The 21,607-nt window shown below is 34.4% G+C and overlaps 3 protein-coding genes across 3 annotated transcripts; 1 reads left to right on the top strand and 2 right to left on the bottom strand.

Moving 5' to 3' along the window:
* Nucleotides 1–1,310: 1,310 nt before the first annotated feature.
* LOC113512449 (ubiquitin thioesterase otubain-like) lies at nucleotides 1,311–6,814 on the top strand. Its single transcript, XM_026896339.3, has 5 exons — nucleotides 1,311–1,465; nucleotides 1,574–1,873; nucleotides 3,720–3,941; nucleotides 5,612–5,722; nucleotides 6,689–6,814. Exons 1-5 carry the CDS (start codon nucleotides 1,358–1,360, stop codon nucleotides 6,773–6,775), a joined length of 828 nt encoding a protein of 275 aa, XP_026752140.1. The 5' UTR covers nucleotides 1,311–1,357; the 3' UTR covers nucleotides 6,776–6,814.
* A 649-nt stretch (nucleotides 6,815–7,463) lies between these two features.
* LOC113512411 (putative E3 ubiquitin-protein ligase UBR7) lies at nucleotides 7,464–11,756 on the bottom strand. Its single transcript, XM_026896293.3, has 2 exons — nucleotides 11,436–11,756; nucleotides 7,464–9,927 (listed from the first exon to the last, which is right to left on the bottom strand). The coding sequence occupies exons 1-2, from the start codon at nucleotides 11,598–11,600 to the stop codon at nucleotides 7,594–7,596; spliced, it is 2,499 nt and encodes an 832-aa protein (XP_026752094.2). The 5' UTR covers nucleotides 11,601–11,756; the 3' UTR covers nucleotides 7,464–7,593.
* A 1,289-nt stretch (nucleotides 11,757–13,045) lies between these two features.
* On the bottom strand, nucleotides 13,046–14,159 carry LOC113512645 (radial spoke head protein 9 homolog). Its single transcript, XM_026896562.3, has one exon. It carries the CDS (start codon nucleotides 14,086–14,088, stop codon nucleotides 13,273–13,275), a length of 816 nt encoding a protein of 271 aa, XP_026752363.2. The 5' UTR covers nucleotides 14,089–14,159; the 3' UTR covers nucleotides 13,046–13,272.
* Nucleotides 14,160–21,607: the final 7,448 nt, after the last annotated feature.

Here is a 21,607-nt window from a genome sequence, read left to right as displayed (position 1 = left end):
CTGTTTGTGTGCTGTAAGTGATGCAAATAAATTATTTATCTATCTATGTGTTTAGATAGAATTATCTACATAGTGGTTCTGAGAATTGGCCAGCAACTATCACCATGGTAGCATATTTTTAATGTCATCACTCTGTTTTAGGGGAATGGAGTTTCACAACTGAAATATCTTGTTCTCCATTAGTTCTAATAGTTTTGATCCTTGATTGATATTTTGTTAATAATTGTTATGTAGGTAGATTAACGTCCGTGACTGCGCCCAAGACTTGTATATTATTAAGACATGTAAATAATGAAAATAAATGATTGAATCGATCATTGTCTTTCCTGTTCTCTCTTATTTAGGATCGGCCCAGTTTGTTTTTCACAGAACCCTATAAACTGTCATTTCCGATAACACAATTCCTATAATCTATTCTCATAACCGATATCTTTTAAAGTTGAAACTATTATAATAAAAAAAAAAAAAAATTTTTTTTCTTTAAATCTTCTATTGGTGTCCAATATTTGTTTTCTATTAATTAGGTTGTTTTGAATATCATTACAAATTACTATTTTTCAATTTTTATAATTCTGTGCTAAAAAGATACAAAGGAAGCTTTATGCTAAGAACAAGGAATTACATAATCTTTGGTCTTATGCTTAATGCTTATGGGGCAAGATTTTTGTCCATCCATCTGTCAAAGCATTACTCAGCAACTACTTACACTATCGATTTTTGAAATTTGGAATAGTTTTACACATCATTGGTATGCATTCTGTAATTTTTTAATTATGAACGAAAATGGGAAAAAAATATACTATCCTCCCACCTGCTTATCTCCGAAGTTTGTAAGCGAAAATTCTGGAATAATATATAAATATAACAGTAAAAATAAAACGATGTCTCTAATTAGCACTATTTTTGAGAAATTATTAAAAAACCTTCAAAAACAAAGGTCTAGTTATGGCTCAATATAAGAAACTACGATAAGTAAACTAATTTTAGGTACAATGATGACATGCCTTAGGGAAGTGAGGAAGCTGAATAAATTAATTTTGATAATCATGGCTATATAATGCAAGAAAAATGAAAAGAGAGTTTTAAATAATTTAATTATTTTCAGAAATTGCTTTGAGTATTTGAATAATCTGTCATTTTTATATTTATGTGCTCAAGTCGTATACATTTTTTTTTTAATTTGTGCTCTGGTTAATGAGAATTTTATATATTGCAGTTTAAGATTTTTAAATTATATAAGATTAAGCCATGACCAATTAAACGACAGGAACGCAGCTTTAAAATTAACATGATTTGATTGTCATTTGTCTGTCGGACTGTAGTCATCATCTGTCAATTTGTCAATTTTTATTTGAAAATGGCGGACGATGCTTCTAGCAGTAGTGGCTGTGCCGGTAATTTAGTTGATAACTCAATAAATCAAGATGAGTTGATTATGAAACAACAACGAGAGATAGAGAAAGAGGTAGGACACAATTTCCCGTCAGTCCTGTAATTCTTGTAACGAAGTAATGAATAGTATTTTGTGCGAAAATTTGATAACAATGACGGGATGTTTGTGTTTATTTTGCAGATTTCAGAAACGATACCGCTAGTCGGGGAGCTTGAGCCTTTAGCGTCTTTAGAAAAAGAATATAACGAGGATCCGGTGTATCTTTTAAAAGTAAAAGATTTATCATCCAAGTATAAAAATATTAGAAGAACGCGACCCGATGGCAACTGTTTCTTTCGGGCTTTCTCCTATGCATATTTAGAACATCTCCTTAAGGACAAAACGGAGTACGAAAAGTTTTATGAAATAGCGAAGAACTCCAAGGAGATTTTAGTCGCTTTAGGATTCTCCCAGTTTACTGTAGAAGATTTTTATGAGACGGTCAGTGTGTTTAATAATTGAGATTTATAGGTTATTTTTACTTCAATAACTTATCTAATTGTGTCAAAGATAAATACATTACTGAATGGGTTAACAAGACTGTTTTTATATTTTTCACAAGAATTTTATGGAATTTAACTGAATATAAATATGTTTAAAGTCCATACATAATCAGTTATCAACAATAAGAGTACTAGCCCCTAAATTGCATTATACTTTCTTCTAAATCCTTTCTGTTACACTGTCATTTTTTAATATTTCCATAATACTGATTGTTAACACTAATACATGCCTAGGCATGTACAGTACAGGCATAAACACAGTGGGAAAGCCGTGCATATTAATACAGCAGAACTGTCAACATACTACCCTACAAATTTTTATATTCATTGCATAGTTGAAATGCCATGTGTATGACATTATACTTTATTACTATGAGACTGTCTTGTTGTTGCTCTATAAATTTTGTAATATATTGTACAGATAATGGCTGAAATGATGATAAATATATTAAATACTATTTTATTATTTATATATGTATTTATTTAAGACAAACTGACAGCTGTAACAATACATAATTACACACTTTAATAATTTAACAGCCACTTAAGTTTGTACAAATTCATTATACATGTGAAGGTAACACAAAATTAAACAATACTATTGAAAACTACAGCAATATTGTCAATAACAAAGTTATAACTGCACCAACTTTTTTAACACACATATATATATATATATATATATATATATATATATATATATATAAATTATATATGTTAAATTTATCTCCATCCTGTAAGCTTTTTCCCATTATCTAGATTGGCACATCATGTGTTTTTGATTCAATCATCTCACTCATTGCCACACCACATACATTTATATCTCTTTTCACATGTTCTGTCAGTGGCAGATTTTCACATTTGATGTCTGTAAGCTTTAAATAGCTTACAGCTTTAAGCTTTAAATAGTTTATAGCTTAACATCAAATGTGAAATTTTGCTGCCTCTACTAATTGTACAGTTTAGTATCTTAGTTCACAATCATATGTATTAATAAGATTTTTTTTGCCATTGAAACAATTTTATGGACTCAAATTTGCCACCCCTAAACTTTGCTTCTCTAAGTTCCAGCTTATGTAGTCTGTTAGTCTGCTTAAACACCAGTCACTGTATTTCATCCATCTTTTTATGGGTCTAGTTTTTCCCTTGTATCCATTTACTTGCATACTCATCTTTCTCTTATAATGTTATATTAACCCTTCTCTTAGAATGTCTCTCAGAAGGGCTCTTGCAGTTCAAAGATTTCAAGTAAAAATTCTAACTTATTTTTCTAATTTTTGTTGAGGCTTCAGTGCATCTAGGTAACTAATTTCACATTAATCAAAAAATATATTATATAATTTTTAATTAATATAATTTTTATTTTATATTATACAATTTTTGTTTTATATAATTATAGAGGATATATAAAATTGTCTTTTGGTAAGCTTCATCAAAGGTTTGATGAAGAAAGATTTATCACCAGGCTGTAAAACTATATTGCTACTAGTAGTGATATAGTGTGTTAGGGGGAAAGGGATTGTTAGCAATGGAAACTAGTGATCCCATTGCTAGCATTATACTCTGTCAGGTTAACCTCCATGTGGTTTTCTCTAGAAACCAATGTGTTTAATGCTTTATGTATTCATGACAATGAACTGTCTGCCCTGCTTTCATTCCTCATTAGTGCTCTGCCAGTGTATACTGATATTACAGGTGGGATTATCATTCCATTTACATCCATCAAAAAAAAAAAGAAGTGTGTCATAGTCATTTGTAAAAATAATATGTTAATATTGTTCTAGTTTATGGAAGTAGTCCAAAGAGTTGGTGAACATGCTGGCGGCTCCCCGGATAGATTAGACGAGATCCGTGCAGAATTGCACGAGAAGTTCAACAGGCAGGGGCACTCTGACTACATAGTGGTATACTTGCGTCTCGTCACCTCTGGCCAGTTGCAGACTCAGCAGGATTTCTATCAGAACTTTATTGAAGGATCGCGCACTGTCACAGAGTTCTGTAGACAGGTTTGTTGATAAAAAAATGATTTTTTTGTTGTTGCATGTTTATTTCAATAGTGACTGTCTACAAATATCTCTAGCTACCTCATTAGGGATTGTAGTCATGAACATATTTATTTAAAAGAATACAAGTAAATTTTGTGCCACACAAACCAACTTCAATTGTGGTAAAACTAGTCATTTTGCTTTAAAAACTAAACTACTGAATTAATTATAAAATTTCTATTAGATGAATCTGATAATATAATCCCATATTTAGAACTAACAGAATTTTTCATCGTGCCTCCCACCAAACTGTTTATAATTACTGCTCTCCATCCAAAGGTTGCCTGGAAGCTATCGGTTTTAGCTATAAAGTCGCCCATTGTTTTTTCATTGTGATAATTTCTTGTAATTTTTTTTTAATAAAATTTTTGTTGAGACTTTAGTACACCGGAGTGACTATGCCAGCCTCATAGGGATTGTCTGAAAGTCAGTCTGTCAGTCCGTCAGGGATACCTTTACCCACAGATATAGCCGTCTTGCATTGCGACTGCCAGGTTGACCCAGTATTAAATTGACATTACCGTTATATAATGCTTTTAGCGACAAGATCGCCCATTGTTTTCTCATTGTGATTATTTCTTATAATTGTTTATATTTATAATAAGTTTACTATTGTAATCTTTTGGAGGAAACGTTAAAGTCTCTATCTATCTGAAAGTAAGATAAGAAAATAATTTTCCAATACATTTTATAAATGATGGAGTTCAGAGGTAAGAAATGTACGTAAAAAGAACAAAGTACAACTAATTTTAGTTTTCATTCTGCAGGCATCTGAATGAGTTATTTTAGATAATTGAATATCTCCTGTAGACTTTGCATTCTTTTAAATTTGTAGTTAAATAACATCATAAACAATTACTGTATCACTGCTGTGTGTACAGCGGAGGACATTGTCTACTGTAACTATGCTAATAGTCTCCTTGGGGGGGGGGGGGGGGGATTGTTAGTGATGGAGACTAAAAATCCCATTGCTAGTAATATATCCAACCAAGTCGACCTACTCGCGGTTTTCCCTGGAAACTATCATGGTTAATTCCTGATGAATTCATCATGAAGGGCTAACTGGCCTGTTTTCATTCTCATCTATTACCCTTCACTGGTACCCCGCCAGCGTATACAGCGCAGGCGGGGTGACCATTCCATTTTCACCCATCAAAAAAAAAATAGTCTTCTATGTATTGGCTTTTTTTTAGATTTCCTTATTATGTAATGATATTGAAATATGTAAAGCCAATTTAGTATTATATATTTGGCACATATACAGGTTTGGTATTACTAAGCTAATTTCCAGTAAATTGTCATAATTAAGGTACACGGATAGTATCAAGCTAGTTGAATACTCTTGAAAAAAAATTTTGTATGGGATCGTTAAAAAAGCGTGATCGAGAGGTTTCTTTGCCTCATTTTTGAAGAACAGCAACCCACACGTAATGCCCCCTCTCTGGTATTGAAGGCATTCGTAGATTATAGTAACCGCTGGTGGGTGTTATGTTTGTTTGTTACCTTAGTGGTATAAAAAAAATTGTAAGTCCATTCGGTTATTTCTACAAAAAAATTTAAAAAAAAATATACACTTAACAACTTTTGTATTTTTGTACGAAACTTAACAATATTTTGTATATTTTTTACAGGAAGTGGAGCCTATGTACAAGGAGTCTGATCACATTCATATTATAGCCTTGAGCAATGCGCTAAACGTCGGCGTCAGGGTGAAGTACATGGATCGCGGAGTCGGTAGTCAGGTAGGTGTGACATGTAAACGTTGGACTGACTAGTTCTTTTTTTTTTTTTTTTATAAAAAAAAGTAAGAAAGAAAGAAATATTATTATTCGAGTAAACTTAGATTTAAGCATTTTCGAATAGTCATTTTTCATTAACGCCCATTCGGAACGCATTTTTAGCTAAGAACAGATGATAATAAAATGGCAACCCTAATAAATTGGGGTACCAATTCTCCAATTTCAGCGTATACCGATTGAGTAAGCGAAGTTAACATTACATTTTTAGTCTTACCAGATAGGGATTTTGTACAAAAGTCGTTTGCTTGAGTACCTCTGTCCCATTCGTGTTTCTACCGTAAAGCAGTTGTGTTTGCATGGCTGTGTTTCGGTTTAAAGGGTGGGATATGGAGTGAATTTACTGGGTACAGAGGAATTACACCTGAGTCCTCGGGAATGGCACCGCATGGGGGGGGGGGGGGTATCATGGGCGAAACATACTCTGTTATGTCCATTGTACTGCTTATGTCTATAGACGACGTTTACCATGATAGATTTTAATGACCAGCCAGGACAGGTTATGTCCCATATTTTTGAAATCCTATGGAGACCAACCGGACACAACGCGAACTGTGAGTGAAGGATTGTAGAAGTTATCTAAGAAATGTGCACTAAGTGTTAAAAAGATACAATGTAAACGCTGTTAAATCAGCAACATAATAAACCGTCTGATTTTATGGACTTCAAATAGCGTTTTTCACCGTCCTGGGTGAAAGTTCTCGATAGTTATCTCTGCACGTCCTAAAGGTTAACTCTTAGAGGTTGCCTATAGTATTAAGTCCTTTTGTACCACTTTTATTGGTCAATAAAGTTTTAATAAATAGTTTGTCCCTTTAAGTGGAAAAAGGTGGCAACCCTAGAGTCCAATTACCTGTGCATTCATGCATATCGGTTGTTATTTTACTTATAACTGCATCTAACGTTTTACAGGTGATAGCTCACGACTTCCCGGAGGGCGCGCAGCCGCTGGTACACCTGCTGTACCGGCCTGGACATTACGATATACTGTACGCGTGATCTAATTCGCATTAACAATAAACTTAATTATTTTATTCACATCCATGTTTTATTACCATTATGTCTATAATCCTGCTACTGTTTTAAATATGAAAGGTTGTGAGGAAATTTATTACATGGATAGATTACATATACGAAGGTTGGCAACCCTAGCTATATCATAAACTTAGCATATGGGTTTGGGCTCGACAGCTTACAAAGGGATATTATTCCATAAATAAAGAGTAAGGTAGGTAATCTCGCGTTGTCACTTGTTTTCTTTTTCGAACGGTTTTGCAGACTTCTGGTGCTTTCAAGGATTACCAGAGGCCTGTGGACTGGTTGAGAAGCACTAATATAAACATTCATAGCTAACATGGACCCAATAAATCCGTTATTGGCGGACGTGCGGAGCAGTAACAATATTGGTATCAAATATAAAAAAGTTAACTTTGGAGTGAACATTGCAGATCAGTGATATTTTTTTTTTCGCCGTCAGGAGAAGCGCTGGACATGATCAAAAGTTACCCAGGGACCATAGATAGGCTAAAACCGGGCTTATATGGGCCTCCTCCATATAGACGGTCATAATGAACGAGTTCCTTGTTTGAGGTTGTATAATGACGACGCAATTTAAAGAATGGAGAGTTGGTTCTTTCCATTTGTAAATATCATTATATAATTGTGTAAAAGTAAATAAAACAAAGACTAGGTTGAAAAATGCATGTATTATGACATCGGGACACGAAAAAGAAAATTAATTACGCATAACTAAAGACAGGGAAATGCAGTTAAAATTATTGGATATAAAAATACAAGTTCTTAAATCTATCGACAGTTTACCTACAGAAGTAAACACCGTCGGGTTCTCGTTTGGCTTTAATTCCTGCAAAAAATGCTTTAATATCATCCTCCTTCACGACTTCCTTCCTGTCTTTGAAACTTTTCAAGAAATCTAACAGTTTATCTCTCATTTTATTATATTCAGTCAAGGCATTTATTTGCTGTATCCTGTCTAACGATGATAGTGCTTGTAAGCCTTTTTCGTATTGCGAAACTGAATTACCTTCATTCCGCTCCTTACCCAAAGTTTCGTAAGCCGTCACAGTGTCCTCAGGGTCGATTAAAAAGAGAACAGACAGATCTTTGTACATTGAAATGCATTCATTACAAGTACATAAATTTTGTCGGAAACTAGATGGCCAAAATGTGGCTCCTTTGTATAACTTTTTTACTCCTTGAGGCCTCACACACGATTTTGTTTCTTCCAATTTCGGCTTTTTCGCAGAGGCTTTTAGTAAAGTGTCTTCTGACAGCTTTCTTTTATTTTCATTTGTCTTGTCATCATCTTCTATCACAGCAGCTTCATTTGTAGTACTATTAACTGTAGAGTCAATATCATTAATTTTATTTGTATTTTGGTCAGTTTTAGCTTCACTTGTAGCTATAACTTTATTAATTTCATTGTCTGTATTCAAAGTAGAATTTTCACTTGTTGTATCTATCATGTCAACATCGTTAACTTCATTAGATTCGTTTAGTTGTATATTTGTGCTTTCTGAAACTGTAATATTCGTATTTGTATCGTCTTTTTTCATGTCAGTACTTATTTCTGATGTATCAGTCTCATCATTTGCTTTTTCTGTCATGTTATTTATTTCATCAGATTCTTTCAATTCTACTACATTTGTAGTTTCCGGTACAGTAATATTATTATCTGTGGTATCTACATCATCTTTTTTCATTTCACTAGTCGTTTCAGATATCACAGATTCTTCATTGCTTACTTTTTCTGTTACAGTTGATGTATTTTCAATTATAGGGGTTGTGTCAGTCTCTGAGTTATTTGTATCTTCCGTTTTACTGTTATTTTCTTTTTCACTATCTATTAAATTAGATTCATCTTGTTGCATAATATTTTCTGAAGTTGATTCTACATTTTCAGTGTTATTTTCAGGAAGTTCACTAGTTCCATTACTTGTTTCTGAAATTGTGTTTTCAACTGATTCATGTGTTGGATTATCCAAATTTAGATTTTGTTTTGGTAAAGTAAGTTCATTTACTTTTAATTTGCCGTCATTTTTATCAATTTCAGAAAGATTACCGTCAATAGTAGACTCCATGTGATCAACACTATCCTCTAATTTTTCTTGTTTTGTATTATCAATATTTACTTCATTAATATTTTTTAAATCCGAACTAGAATGCTCTGATTTTGTAAAAGCTTCATTTTGTCCATCATTGATTTCATTAATTTGATCATCTTTGTCCATATTATCCACAGATGGTTGGTTTTCTGTATTAGTAATATTTTCTTCAGCATTTACTACTTCGGGTACAATTGTACTAGAATCTACTTCAGTGCCCTCTACAGTAGTATCTGCAGATTGAGGATTGTGTTCAATATTTTTGTTATTCACTGGCATATTATTTTCTTCAATACAATTATCATTTTCAATTTCATTCTTATTCAATTCAGAGTTTATTACACTGTCTGTGGGATCTTCTGGTTTTTTATCAATATTTCCTTCTATGTTATTAAAATTGCTCTCAGAATTTTTATTTGTATTATCAGGTTTGCTATCTATCATATCCACATCCTCTAACCCATTTATGGTTTTGTTGCTATCTAAATTTCCATTGGAGATTGTATCACTAATCATGCTAGTATCATTGGTTGTTAATATGTCAATATCACCATATTCAGTGTTAACAGCAAAGTTGCTGTAGTCATGTAAAAATTCATTCTTTTCCATGCATGCTTTGCATATCATTTCAGAGTAATGCTCATTTGCTGGAACTGTTGCTTCGAGATGTGCCGCATGAAGCCAATCTTCACAAATGATGCACTGGATCATCTCATCTTCAAATGTGGCTTCAGGATCAGGGTAAGGTCGGTGACAAATGCAATAAAGCCCACTAAAATTCTGATTGTAATTATTGTTTTCATTCAAATCTGTTTTGTTCGGTGTGAATTGACATGGGTTTGAATTGAATTTAGAATTACCACAGTCACAGCAGAAGTTACGTTTGGTATATAACTCAATGAGCTCATGGTTCTCATGACACATTAGGCTGCAAGCGAGACATACTCCAGCTCTCTTTGTTGGATCAGTTTTGGCATCTTCACAGCATGTCAAACAAGCATAAATCGCTTGACGTTTGATATATCCCTGGAATTGAAATTACAAACAAATGAATTTTGTTGTACTCATGTAATTAATTCTCTATTTTAGTAATTTCTATAGAAAATAGGTAAAGAAATTATACTGTTGAAAACCATAATTTTCTATCTTATACAGAAGAGTCTTTATGTAAATATTTTTAAAGAATTTTACACAAAAAATATATATAAATAAGCAAAAATACACACTATTTCACAAAAATACATGCATATACTGAAAGTTTAAGGAACAAGCTTTTTTATTACTGTAAATGTAATTGGTCATTTGGTCCCAGCATAGAACAGGCCACCCCTTTTCCTGTGGGTGCCGTAAGAGGTGACTAAGGAAGGGTGACGAGAGATGGGCAGCAGCATCCCTTTTACAACACATCCAATGCCTAACTGCAGTTGCTAATCTGCTTGCCAAGAGTGGCAACTACTGGCAAGATTCCCCAAGGAGAAGACATGTTCAGCAGTGGGCAGTAAAATAATAGCCGATATGATGATGAAATGTAATTGAATAAAAATTATATAATAATAATAAGTATCATACAATCATACCAATTGCCCTAGTAATTTGTATGATTGGCTTCAACATCCTATATTATGAGGAATCAGGCAAAAAAAATATTAATGAAGGCACAACTTTTTGGCAATAATGTATCTAATATAGGGTGCTGAAATTAATTTCAAATACTCAATTTTCCTTTCGACTATATTAATTCTATAATTTTCAATTGTTGCAAAGAATTTATTGTATAAAAATTGTGTTAATAGAAAGAAAACAAGAACATATATGATGTTTATAGTTATTTTGTGAATTAACACAATTTTTGTTTATAGATAAATGACACAATTATTCATATCAGCTTTAACTGTCCACTGCTGAAAAGAAGCCTATATTTTAGATACAGAAATTAATATAATTAAAAAAAAGAAGTTAGGATGTTTGAAGGTTAACATCTCTGTTGTCAGGAATGGCAATGAGAGATACTATCAAGAGTGACAGTATATTCTGTGATTGCCATGTTTGCGAGTAAATTAGGCGACGGTTTTCACTTTCTATCAGGTAAAATGTCAGCTTGTTTACAAATTCAAGTTGATAAAAAAGTGAATTTCAATGTGGTGACCTATAAATAAAATTGTTCTAGAATAAGCATATGTACTTTTTATTAATTTAGACGTACTATGGTACAATTATAATTAAATATAAATTCGAAAATTTTCAATTTTGCTAATCAATTACGTATGAACTTAAGAGTTCTTACAACATAGGTATAGGTTCGCAGATTGTTTCTTATTGGAGGTTTGTAATTGTCATTATAATAAACAGAATTTTGTGTTGATTGCCCGCGCAAATGTCTGTGTTTCAAAATATTTTATTTGTTTCGTATGATTGAATACGAGTGTTCGTAAATTAACGAAATAAACGTCAAATGTATAAGTCTGTTTCCGTCAAATCGCCAGCCATTTTGAGCACGAAATATTAAGAGACTATAAAGAGAATGTACGCAGTACCTTAGGATATGTGCAATTTTTCTCGTCAGAAGCACCTAGAACGGCATTCGCATCTTCTTCGAACTCTTCTTGTTCTTGTAATACGTCCATCATTGTTACCACTTTTTCGCCTCCAGATTCGGCCATATCAGCCTCTTCGGCAGTGGTTATGCCGTTTGAGGACATATTTGTAAATTAATAGTTCAAAATTACAATTTTTACTGAACAAACAAATTCCCTAACAAAAAAATACAATGAAAGCCGGTTAGAAATAGGCGCCAAGTGATATTTATAAGTCGCACTATGTCGGCAAACGGAAGCAAAAGATGACGGACGGCTGTGGTGTTGCCATAATCATAAATTATACTAGTTGCAATTTGTTTGTAAATGGTTAACTTCGGCTGTAATGCCGACAATAATTTATTATATATTATTAATGTTCTCATATAGTACGGAAAAATAATACAGCTATAATAATTGAGCTGGTGACCTTTAATGATAAAAGATAAATGTTTTACATACATACATACATATCTGTCACGTCTGTCTCCCATTAGGGTAGGCAGAAACAATGGAACGCCAAATGCTTTCAATAAATGTTTTCTTTATACAATTTTAATTAAAAAGGTCCATATTTTAAATACATTATCGGGAAATAGGATATAGGGAATACACGATGAAAAATTTGCAGTACCCACATGTTTTTTTTTATTGTCGATGTTTCGACGTGGAGTGCACCATGTTATGGTCAAGACAGGATTAAAAAAATAAGCTGGTATGTAGATATTATTTACCTGCATTTTTCATATGTCAAAAACGCGAAAGTTTAAATATAACTATAAAGATCCAATTTGAAATCTAATAGTCGGTTTGAATGAAGCATATCTATTGCCGTGTATTATCTAATTGTGTAATACAATTTAAACTGTTTTATTTTTGTTTACAAGAGGCAATAGTTATACGCTTGACTGTGTACAACGCGCATTATAATTTAAAATAGATGGAAACCATACTGGTTAATTTTTGTTCAATTGATCACTTTGGGCCAACTAACCTGCCTTCATCCTCATCTATCACCCCGTCTGCCGTGTATACCAATAACGAAAGCGTGGTTACTATTCCATCTTCATCTATTACAAGAAGTTTATGATATTCTCGAAGCTTTTTTTGATAGATGATAATTGGATTGTAACTGTCTACGTTAACGGTATACGCAGACGGTGCACCAGTTATAAGATGAAAACAGCTCAGGTGGAGAATTAATCATGACGGTTTCCAAGTGGAACTGCGTGGAGGTTTACTTGATTAGGTATATTGCTAGCAATGGGGCTATTAGAACCCATTACTAACAATCCCTTTCCCCCCAGTAAGGTTGTCAATTGACGGAGGGGAAAGGGATCTTCCACGACCGACGATTTCGACTAAATTTTTTGATTTTCATTGTCTGCATGAGTTTTTTTGTAATAGATAATAATGGAACGGTAACCCTGCCTGTGCTAATGATATAAGCTGGCGGGGCACCAGTGAGGGATGATAGTTGAGAATGAAAAGGCAACTTAGTTAGTCCATCGTGACGAATATACCTGGAATCCAGCACGATGGTTCTCAAGGAAAACCACGTGGAGATCGGCCTAACAGAATATATTGCTAATAATGGGACTGGTAGTCCACATTACAAATAATCCCCCTCTCCCTGTCTGCATGGGTTGGCCGTGTAGTCCCGCCATAGAATGGCCACTCCTTTTTTCCCCGTGGGTGTCGTAAGAGGTGACTAAGGGAATTTAATAGACAGTGGATGGGCAACGTCCCTCTTAAAACACCACTCAAACCTAACTAAAAAATAAAAAGTTTATTCATTTTACAGAAGAAAAGGTACGTCCAAGTTTTTCCGACCGTCACCAACATACAAAAATCCAGCATCTGGTGACGTCACTTTGTGAAAAAACATCATTCCAGGCCAATAGAGACTTTTCAGATAGGTGACACTGCCCGACTGTTCCAGAGACAAGTTCCAGCAGCCGGCGGGAATATCTTGGTCGATAGAGTCTAAGAAATCCATACTGTAGTTGTAATCTTGTCTGGTGAGGAGGTTGGTGTTCCAGCGTTGCTGCGCTGGTCGGATGTGCAGGTACGACTTGAGTTGCTTAGCCTCCGCCGACGTCAACCCACTGTAGCTTGGATTGATCACAACTGTCCCATTCGGCTGCTTGATCAATTGACCTCTAGTACATATTTCAGCTTCATCACAAATATTGTTTATTGTGGCCGCCAGGCGATTTTCCTCCGTCATGAACTGACACCTCTCTGGATGGTTTTCTTCCAACGATTCATCGAGAACTTTAATTTTGAGCGAGGGATCCCCGCGGAACGGGTAAGTCGTGAGCAAGGAAAGAAGTTTATACTTCTGCTTTGACTTGGGGAGGAGGCTCCAGAATTTAAAATCTGTTGTGTAGAAATACTTGCGGTCCGCCATGGCATCGTTGGTGATTCCAACAGCTATATGGTAATCGACATCCACTGCGTATACCTGCCCCCAGTACAGGACATGAGTGAAGTGGTTCTCCGCTTGGAGTAAAGTCAAAGAGTTCTGCAGGAGAGATATTAGTTCGCTCGTCATCATCATACCGTTCACATTTACGTACTCTTTGTACTCCCATAGTTTGTGGACATTCATTATTCATTCAGACAGGTTGTAAGTAAAAGAAGTAGGCACATGAACAAAAACTAGGTTATATAATGACAAATGACAATTTTTTTTTATATTCATTTCATTATCAAAGCCAGTTTGCGTTATATTTATATAAAACCTATTTGAGACGAATTCCAGCACCAAAGGGCAAGGAGTAGCAAATTTTTAATTAATAGTGCATTTCTAATATTTATGTTTTAGTACATTTCTACCTACGACAACGGGAAAATTACGTTTCTACACGCGAAGTATCGAAAAAAGACCCACAGTCTCATATGTCAATTACCAGACATCAAATATTTGCTGGCCCTCTGTCGGTCGTAATTCGTAACTTGACCTATGAGTAGACATATTTATTTTGACCTTTATTATCCACGTAAGGAGACCGCCTTCGTGGATCTAACTAAATTGGCACGGCGCCCATAACTTGAGAGGCAATTTAGTTATTTTCACAGATTACGAGTGATCGTGTTGCTTGTTTGGAGACTCGTGGGTGACGTTTGGAAGAAAATATTACGGTTTGGGGCGTCGTAAAAATTGGTGTTGTTTAACGAATGGGTGGTTGTAATGTTGTTATGAGATTATGACTAGTGTAACTGCTGTACGATTAATGAGTAGTGAAGCAATAAGTTCCTAATCAACCATGTGCATTTAGTAAAATTTTAGCTTTATAAATGAATAATACAGACTAATTATATTTTTTTATAATAATTAAAAAAAATATTATTCAAAAGCATAATTAACTACTACTCGCCGATAGATGTCACAACGTTATAAACGTTCAACTACTGGATGATAGATGGCGAAACTAGTCTTAAAATATTGTTACAGAAAATGCGCGGTCTACAAATTACAAAATACTTAAAAAAAAAGTATTTATTTACTAAAAGTATTTATTTAGGTATTTATTTTTATATGTACGTATTATTTTGTTTCTTTTATTATAGTCACTAAGTAATATACGTCGTATTATTCTATTCGTAATATATATCGTTATAATGTGACAAAGATTTATATATGTAATAAGGATACAACAGTCGTGAAGCAGTTGTGTTTGCATGGTTTCCAGGGGGAACCGCGTGGAGGTCAACCTGAAAGGGTATATCGCTAGTAATGGGGCTATTAGACCCCATTACTAACAATCCCTTTCCCCCCCAAATATCTGTATTGTATAATAGGCTGTATTATATAATAGGCGACAAACTGCGACAAAGTATTTTTGAGGGGGGAAAGGGATTGTAAGTAATGGAGTCTAACTGACCCATTTCCAGTAATACTCCCTATCAGGTCGACCGCCACGTGGTTTCCCCTGGAAACCATCGTGGTTAATTCTAGTGGAATTCGTCAGAATGGGCTAACTGGCCTGGTTTCATAGTCATCTGTCATCCTTCACTGGTGCCCCGCCAGTATATACCGATAGCACAGGCGGGGTTACCATTCCATTATCACCCATAAAAAAAAAGTATTTTTGACACTTCGATATGGGACAACATTTATCCCATATCGAAGTGTCCATGTCTGTTTAATTCAGACCAATATCAATCGTGTACTTTTTCGATTGACGCATTATTTCCTAAAATGGGATATAGTTAGTACGCAATATATTTACATTGTAATTTATTTATCAACATGAACAATTCAACGTTTTATCACAATCAGATTCTATTTAAATGATCCGCCATTGGCGATTTGTCACGTTCAATAGAAACAAAAAAAAAAAAAAAATAACAGTGCTTGTCTTTAAACAAAAGAGGTTGTGTCAACGACAACACGTGCGTCAATTAGCCTCTTCTAACCGTTTAGAGTCTCTTGTCTATGGTTAATGCGAGTGCGATTCGGCACGCGTCCTCCCACTTTACCGAGATGAAGGGGAGGTACGGAACGTGAGGCCATCGCACGATCTACCTCCGTACGATGCAAATGTAGCTGCCTTGCTTGTTTATAGCACGTGCTGCTTATGACGAGAAATAAAAGCATTTTGCACGTGAATTAATAGATATTTCTATTACATAAATAATAAGTTTATGGTATTTTAAAGTTTAAATAAAAATTGAGTAAACTGAAATTTTAAAAATCAGTCATTAATTGTCTACTGCTAGTTTTTTTTTGCTGGGTGAAAATGGTATGGTAACCCCGCCTGCGCTAACGGAATACGCTGGCGGAGAACCAGTGAAGGGTGATAGATGAGAATGAAAACAGACCAGTTAGCCCATCATGATGAATTCATCAGGAATTAACCATGATAGTTTCCAGGAGAACCGCGAGAATGTCGACCTGGCTGGGTATATTGCTGGCAATGGCAATAGTAATGACTAACAATCCCTTTCCCCCCACCGTCTACTGCTAGTTATAACTGAATACATGATTTCTCACGGAGTCCATCGTAAGTAATTGTCCTATCAAGTTTTTGTTTAATGCATCTACATATTGGATTGTAAGAGAAAATATTTAAACTATAGAATTACTGACCTATTGTTATCCATATTGATTTTCCACAATCCTACTAGATTCGAATTGCTTAACGGGCACCTAATTCGCCATATGCGAATTGATCGGTTCAGAGTGCGTATCTTTATTCCGGTTGTTTTCAAACGGCAGGCTGTCAGCGGCGAGGCAGCCGTGCGAGTGAGCAATCTGAATGTGATCATCGCAAAACAATCGTACGTTCCCACAGGCGCGCCCCGGGCCGACCCCACGAGACCTAATCGCCCTTTTTTTCTCTATTTCATTCTTTAGCTTTAATTGTTTTCGAATGAGAGGTTGGCGGCCGCGCCCGCGCCCGCGGCGTCACCATTAACGATACCGCGCCAAATATTTGCCTAATGTGTTCGAAATTTGAAAGTTTATTTTTTTTATGTGTTGCCATTGTTACAACGATAATCTATGTGAAGAGCGAATCATAATAGATCGATTGTAATGTTAATGTTTTTAAAACGCGTTGTCTATAGATATCAGTTAATCCTGTAACAGTTGTAAGTCTTTTTTTCTTTTATAGCTTCTAACAAATTAATACGCATTCACAAATTGAGGGTTAACAATGCTTTCATCATTATTATCTTAAATATTAAATATAACACGATCTTCATCTTCTATGGAAACAATTAAATGACAGGGAACAAAGTATTTTTTATAACACAAAAAGTCTGCATAGATTGTATTATTATATACCTATAGGTATTTATAAATTCAAAAAGATGTTAAATGTGATCTTTTTGAATTTATATACTGTATACAGTAATAATTAGAATATGACAATAATATTTTATTAATATTCAAGTAGATGCATATACATAAACAAAAAAATATATATATATTTTATTATGTCACTATGTTGCATTGGTGCAGTTGAACGCTGAATGTATTGTGTTAGGAAAAACTAACTTTCATCTATTGATTAGATTAATATCTGTAGATTTCTAATCCGACAAAACGAACAATACTCTTACGTAAGGCAATTAAAACACGGGAGAATTGAATAATTTGGCAACACTTAATAGTGCGGTACTAGAGTAATTGAAAAAAAAAATGGATTCCCACAATCGATATTGTAGACGGAGTGTACTTTCTCACAATTTAAGTTCAGGATCTCACGGACGGAGAGCGGTCGAGTGGCGATTCGAGTCGACTCACAAAGGAATTAGGTGTTTAATCGTTAGTGAACGTGGCAAACAGAGGGCTGTACTGTAGATTAAAGCTATTTTATCAAACACAAGCCCATTGTCGTTGCTCATTGGGAGCGTTAGTCGCGTCGCTAATTGCTCGACTCGATTATTATAGCAATATTCGAAATTTGTGCAATGATTTTGGAGTGCCCTTTAATGATTCCAGTAATGAGCCTGAGAAAGAATATCGAGTGATTTTTACATCATGAATTATTCAGTTTTAGTTTGCTCTTGTTACATACATACTTCTAAAGGTTACTTATTCTAAAATTCTGAGTTTCATTCGAACTTACATACATGATTAACTAAGTGCTATAAACTGGATGAAAATTAAATTATTTTTAATTTAAAAAGAAATTAATAAATTAAATATATATATATGTATATAGTATTATAAATTATATAATGAAGTGTTTTCGTGCCTTTTTTTTTAATGTTCAAGAGTTTATTCATTTTTATTAGAATATCGTAGATTATAATAAAAATGAGTTATTATGGTTTTTTATTTCTTTATTATCGATGTTTTTTTTTTTATCGAAAGATTGCCGTAGTCACATTTCTGTAATTTATTAAATTGTGTTCGCAGTTTTAAATAATATATATATATATATATATATATATATATATATATATATATATATATATATATATATATATATATATATATATATATATACCTATACTTATTTATGATATTATTATTTATATTATCTTTTTATAAATTAATTAAAATATCAAATTGAATAATTCAATTCTCATACATACATACATACATATCTGTCACGCCTGTCTCCCATTAGGGTAGCGCAGAAACAATGGAACGCCAAATGCTTCGATTCAAACAAACCTCTTTCGCTTCTTCCACATTTTAATTCTCATACTAGATTCGAATTCATATTAATGGGCTTGTAGGTAATATTATATGTAGCATTTTATAAAATTTTACACACAATTATTAACGAAATTTGTTTTTTGGTTGTTTTTTTTTATTGTCTTGGGTAAATTTTGTTTTGACTGTATTCTAGAATTAAATTAGATATTTTGAGTAAAGACTTCTCAGAACAATAACACTTCTTGTTATAAACAAGAGCCATTCATCTCGTAAACCAAGATTGCGAATCTGTTTACTTGTTAAACAGAAAAGAAACACAAACAAATAAGATGGCCATTCATTTAAATTTTCCCAAAATCTGTCGTCGCGTGTCGGCGCACGCGACCGCGTGTAAATTCAAATAATGTGAACAGTGAGAGCAACAGTGTTGCCAGATCATATGATGGGGTTGCCAACTAAAATAATTGGCGCCCCGCTGGCCAGCGCGCGTTAATGTTTTGATAATAACGAGTACAATTGTCCGGTGTTATGAGGATTTGTTTTTTTTTTTCTGTTTACGTGTGTTTTGCGAGGGCGACTTGAATAAATAAATATTCGATGAACAAAATAAATATAGTTGCAGTTCTGAAGATGAAATTGGTGACAGGAATTAAAAATTACGGGTTGTGGATGCAAGTAAAAATATAATATTATCAAAAAAGAATTTAATTAGTTAAGAATTAAACGAACAAGTAATAGGTTTTTAGTCTTAAAATTCGTTAAAGAGTACAGGTTTAAGGACACTAACTATTCATAATCTATCCTTACGAATTCAACTAGAATTAATCACGACGGTTTCCAGGGGGAACCACGTGGAGGTCGACCTGACAGGGTATATTGCTGGTAATGGGCCTATTTGACCCTATTACTAACAATCCCTTTCCCCTCAACTATGTAGGTACTATTTTTTGTTTTTTTTTTTTGTAAATTATTATATGTATTTTGTTTGTTTTGAAAATGTTATGGCAGCCCCACCCGCGCTATCGGTATACATCGGCGGGGTACCAGTAAGGATGATAGGTGAAGATGAAGCACGTCAATTACCCCATCGTGACGAATTCAACAAGAACTGTCCACGATGGTTTCCAGGAGGAACCCTGGGGCTGTCAAACTCCATTGCTAACAATCCCTTTCCCCCCAGCTAGGTAGGTACCTTTTACCTGTAAAAGTTTTTACATCGCATTAAGTCCTGGATATGTGTATTTAAAAGGATCAATATAGAGTTAATAATTGCTGAATCTAGAAATATTTCATTATACAAGCGTCTGCCATATGGTCCCGGCATAGAATGGGCCAGCCCTGCCTTTCCCGTGGGTGTCATAGGAGGCCGCTAAGGAAGCTAAATGGTCGAGGGATAGGCAGTAGCGTCTCTCTTAAAACATCACCAAAAGCATAACAGTGGTTGCCAACCTGTCTGCCAGGGGGGGAAAGGGATTGTTAGCAATAGAGTTTGACAGCACCATTGTTAGCAATATGCCTTATTAGGTCGACCTCCACGTGGTTCCCGCTGGAAACCATCGTGAGCAATTCTTGTTGAATTCATCACGATGAGCTAACCGACCTGCTTCATCCTCACCTATCATCCTTCACTGGTGCCCCGCCGGTGTATACCGATAGCGCGGATGGGGTTACCATTCCATTATTATCCATTAAAAAAAAACCTGTCCGCCAAGCGTGGCAATTACTGGCATAACTATCCTTATGGTGGAGATGCAAGAGTTGTAATGAGTACTAAATAGGGATTTCTTAAAATTCTTTTAACAATAAAAGATAAAGTGTTCCTAACGGGCGATGTCAGGGGAAAGGCTAGTCAAAAACGGTTGACTTGGTTTTGTTAATGGTGCGATTGTTACCAAAACATTTTCAAGAGAAGATAATTGAATCTATAGCATCTAGATGGAGTAAGTATTTATTTATAAACGCTAAGAAAAAAAAGGGTTTTTCTTTTTAACGGTGCGTTTTTTGTTTTATTCTTTTGATTCTATATATTCTTGTAAATTTTGTCATAGAAAATTGTCATCGTTTATTTGTTTGTGTAAACTAATATTATAAATAGGAAAAAAAACTATATTTTTGTTTTTTATGGATAAACTCAAATAATACTTTACCAATTTTAAAAATTCTTATCATTTTCGTCTATATTCTAAATTAAGAAAAAACTGTATTAAAAAAAATCTGCTTGTAGATATCTGATACGACTAACTAGTACTTACTATATTATATTTTCAGATTTCTGTATTACTCGTCAAAATTCGGGCAAATCAACAAAGATACCCAACAATCGACTAATGCTAATACTATATACCATTTGGAATTTAAGTATTGAACGTAATCTTCAACTACAAAGATAAACATATCTAATATAATTGGAGGGCGGTAAGGGATTGTTTGAAATGGAGAATAAAAATCCCGTTGCTAGCAATATACCCAACCAGGTCGATATCCATGTGGTTCATACTGGAAACCATCATGTTGAATTCCAGGCCTATTCATCACGATGGGCTAAATGATCTGCTTTTTCATTCCCACCTATCATCCCTCACTGGTGTCCCCCAAAGTATAGCGCCGACGGGGTTACCGTTCTATTAACATATATTAAAAAAACCTCTCATTAGATTTTTGAGTATCTACATTCATTATGAAAAAGCATCGGATCAGTTGATTGGCGTCTTTTAACAATCGACTCTCCATCTAGAAATGCGGCGATCTATGCTCAAAATATAATGCGGTAGGTAAATATATTCATGAAGTGACAGTATTCCGGGCACGCACGCAAAGTAATGTTGTGTGTTTACGAACGAATGTGACAATAGCAGGCCGGATTGGATGCGTCGAGCGTGAGCAGCGCGAGCGGGAGCGTGCTGTGTGCGCGGGCGCAGGTTTTAATGCCCACAAAGCAGGTGAAGTTGGTTAATGCTGTAAAGATCAGGTAGGTTAAAATGATTGCTTTATATGAATCCATTTCCTATAA

This window comes from Galleria mellonella, unplaced genomic scaffold (assembly GCF_026898425.1).
Source record: "Galleria mellonella isolate WM207_F2 unplaced genomic scaffold, CSIRO_AGI_GalMel_v1 utg56, whole genome shotgun sequence".
In the NCBI taxonomy this organism is placed as follows: Eukaryota; Metazoa; Arthropoda; class Insecta; order Lepidoptera; family Pyralidae; genus Galleria; species Galleria mellonella.
The sequence above is the reverse complement of the archived record's forward strand: the minus strand, read 5'-3'. Positions and strand labels throughout refer to the sequence as shown.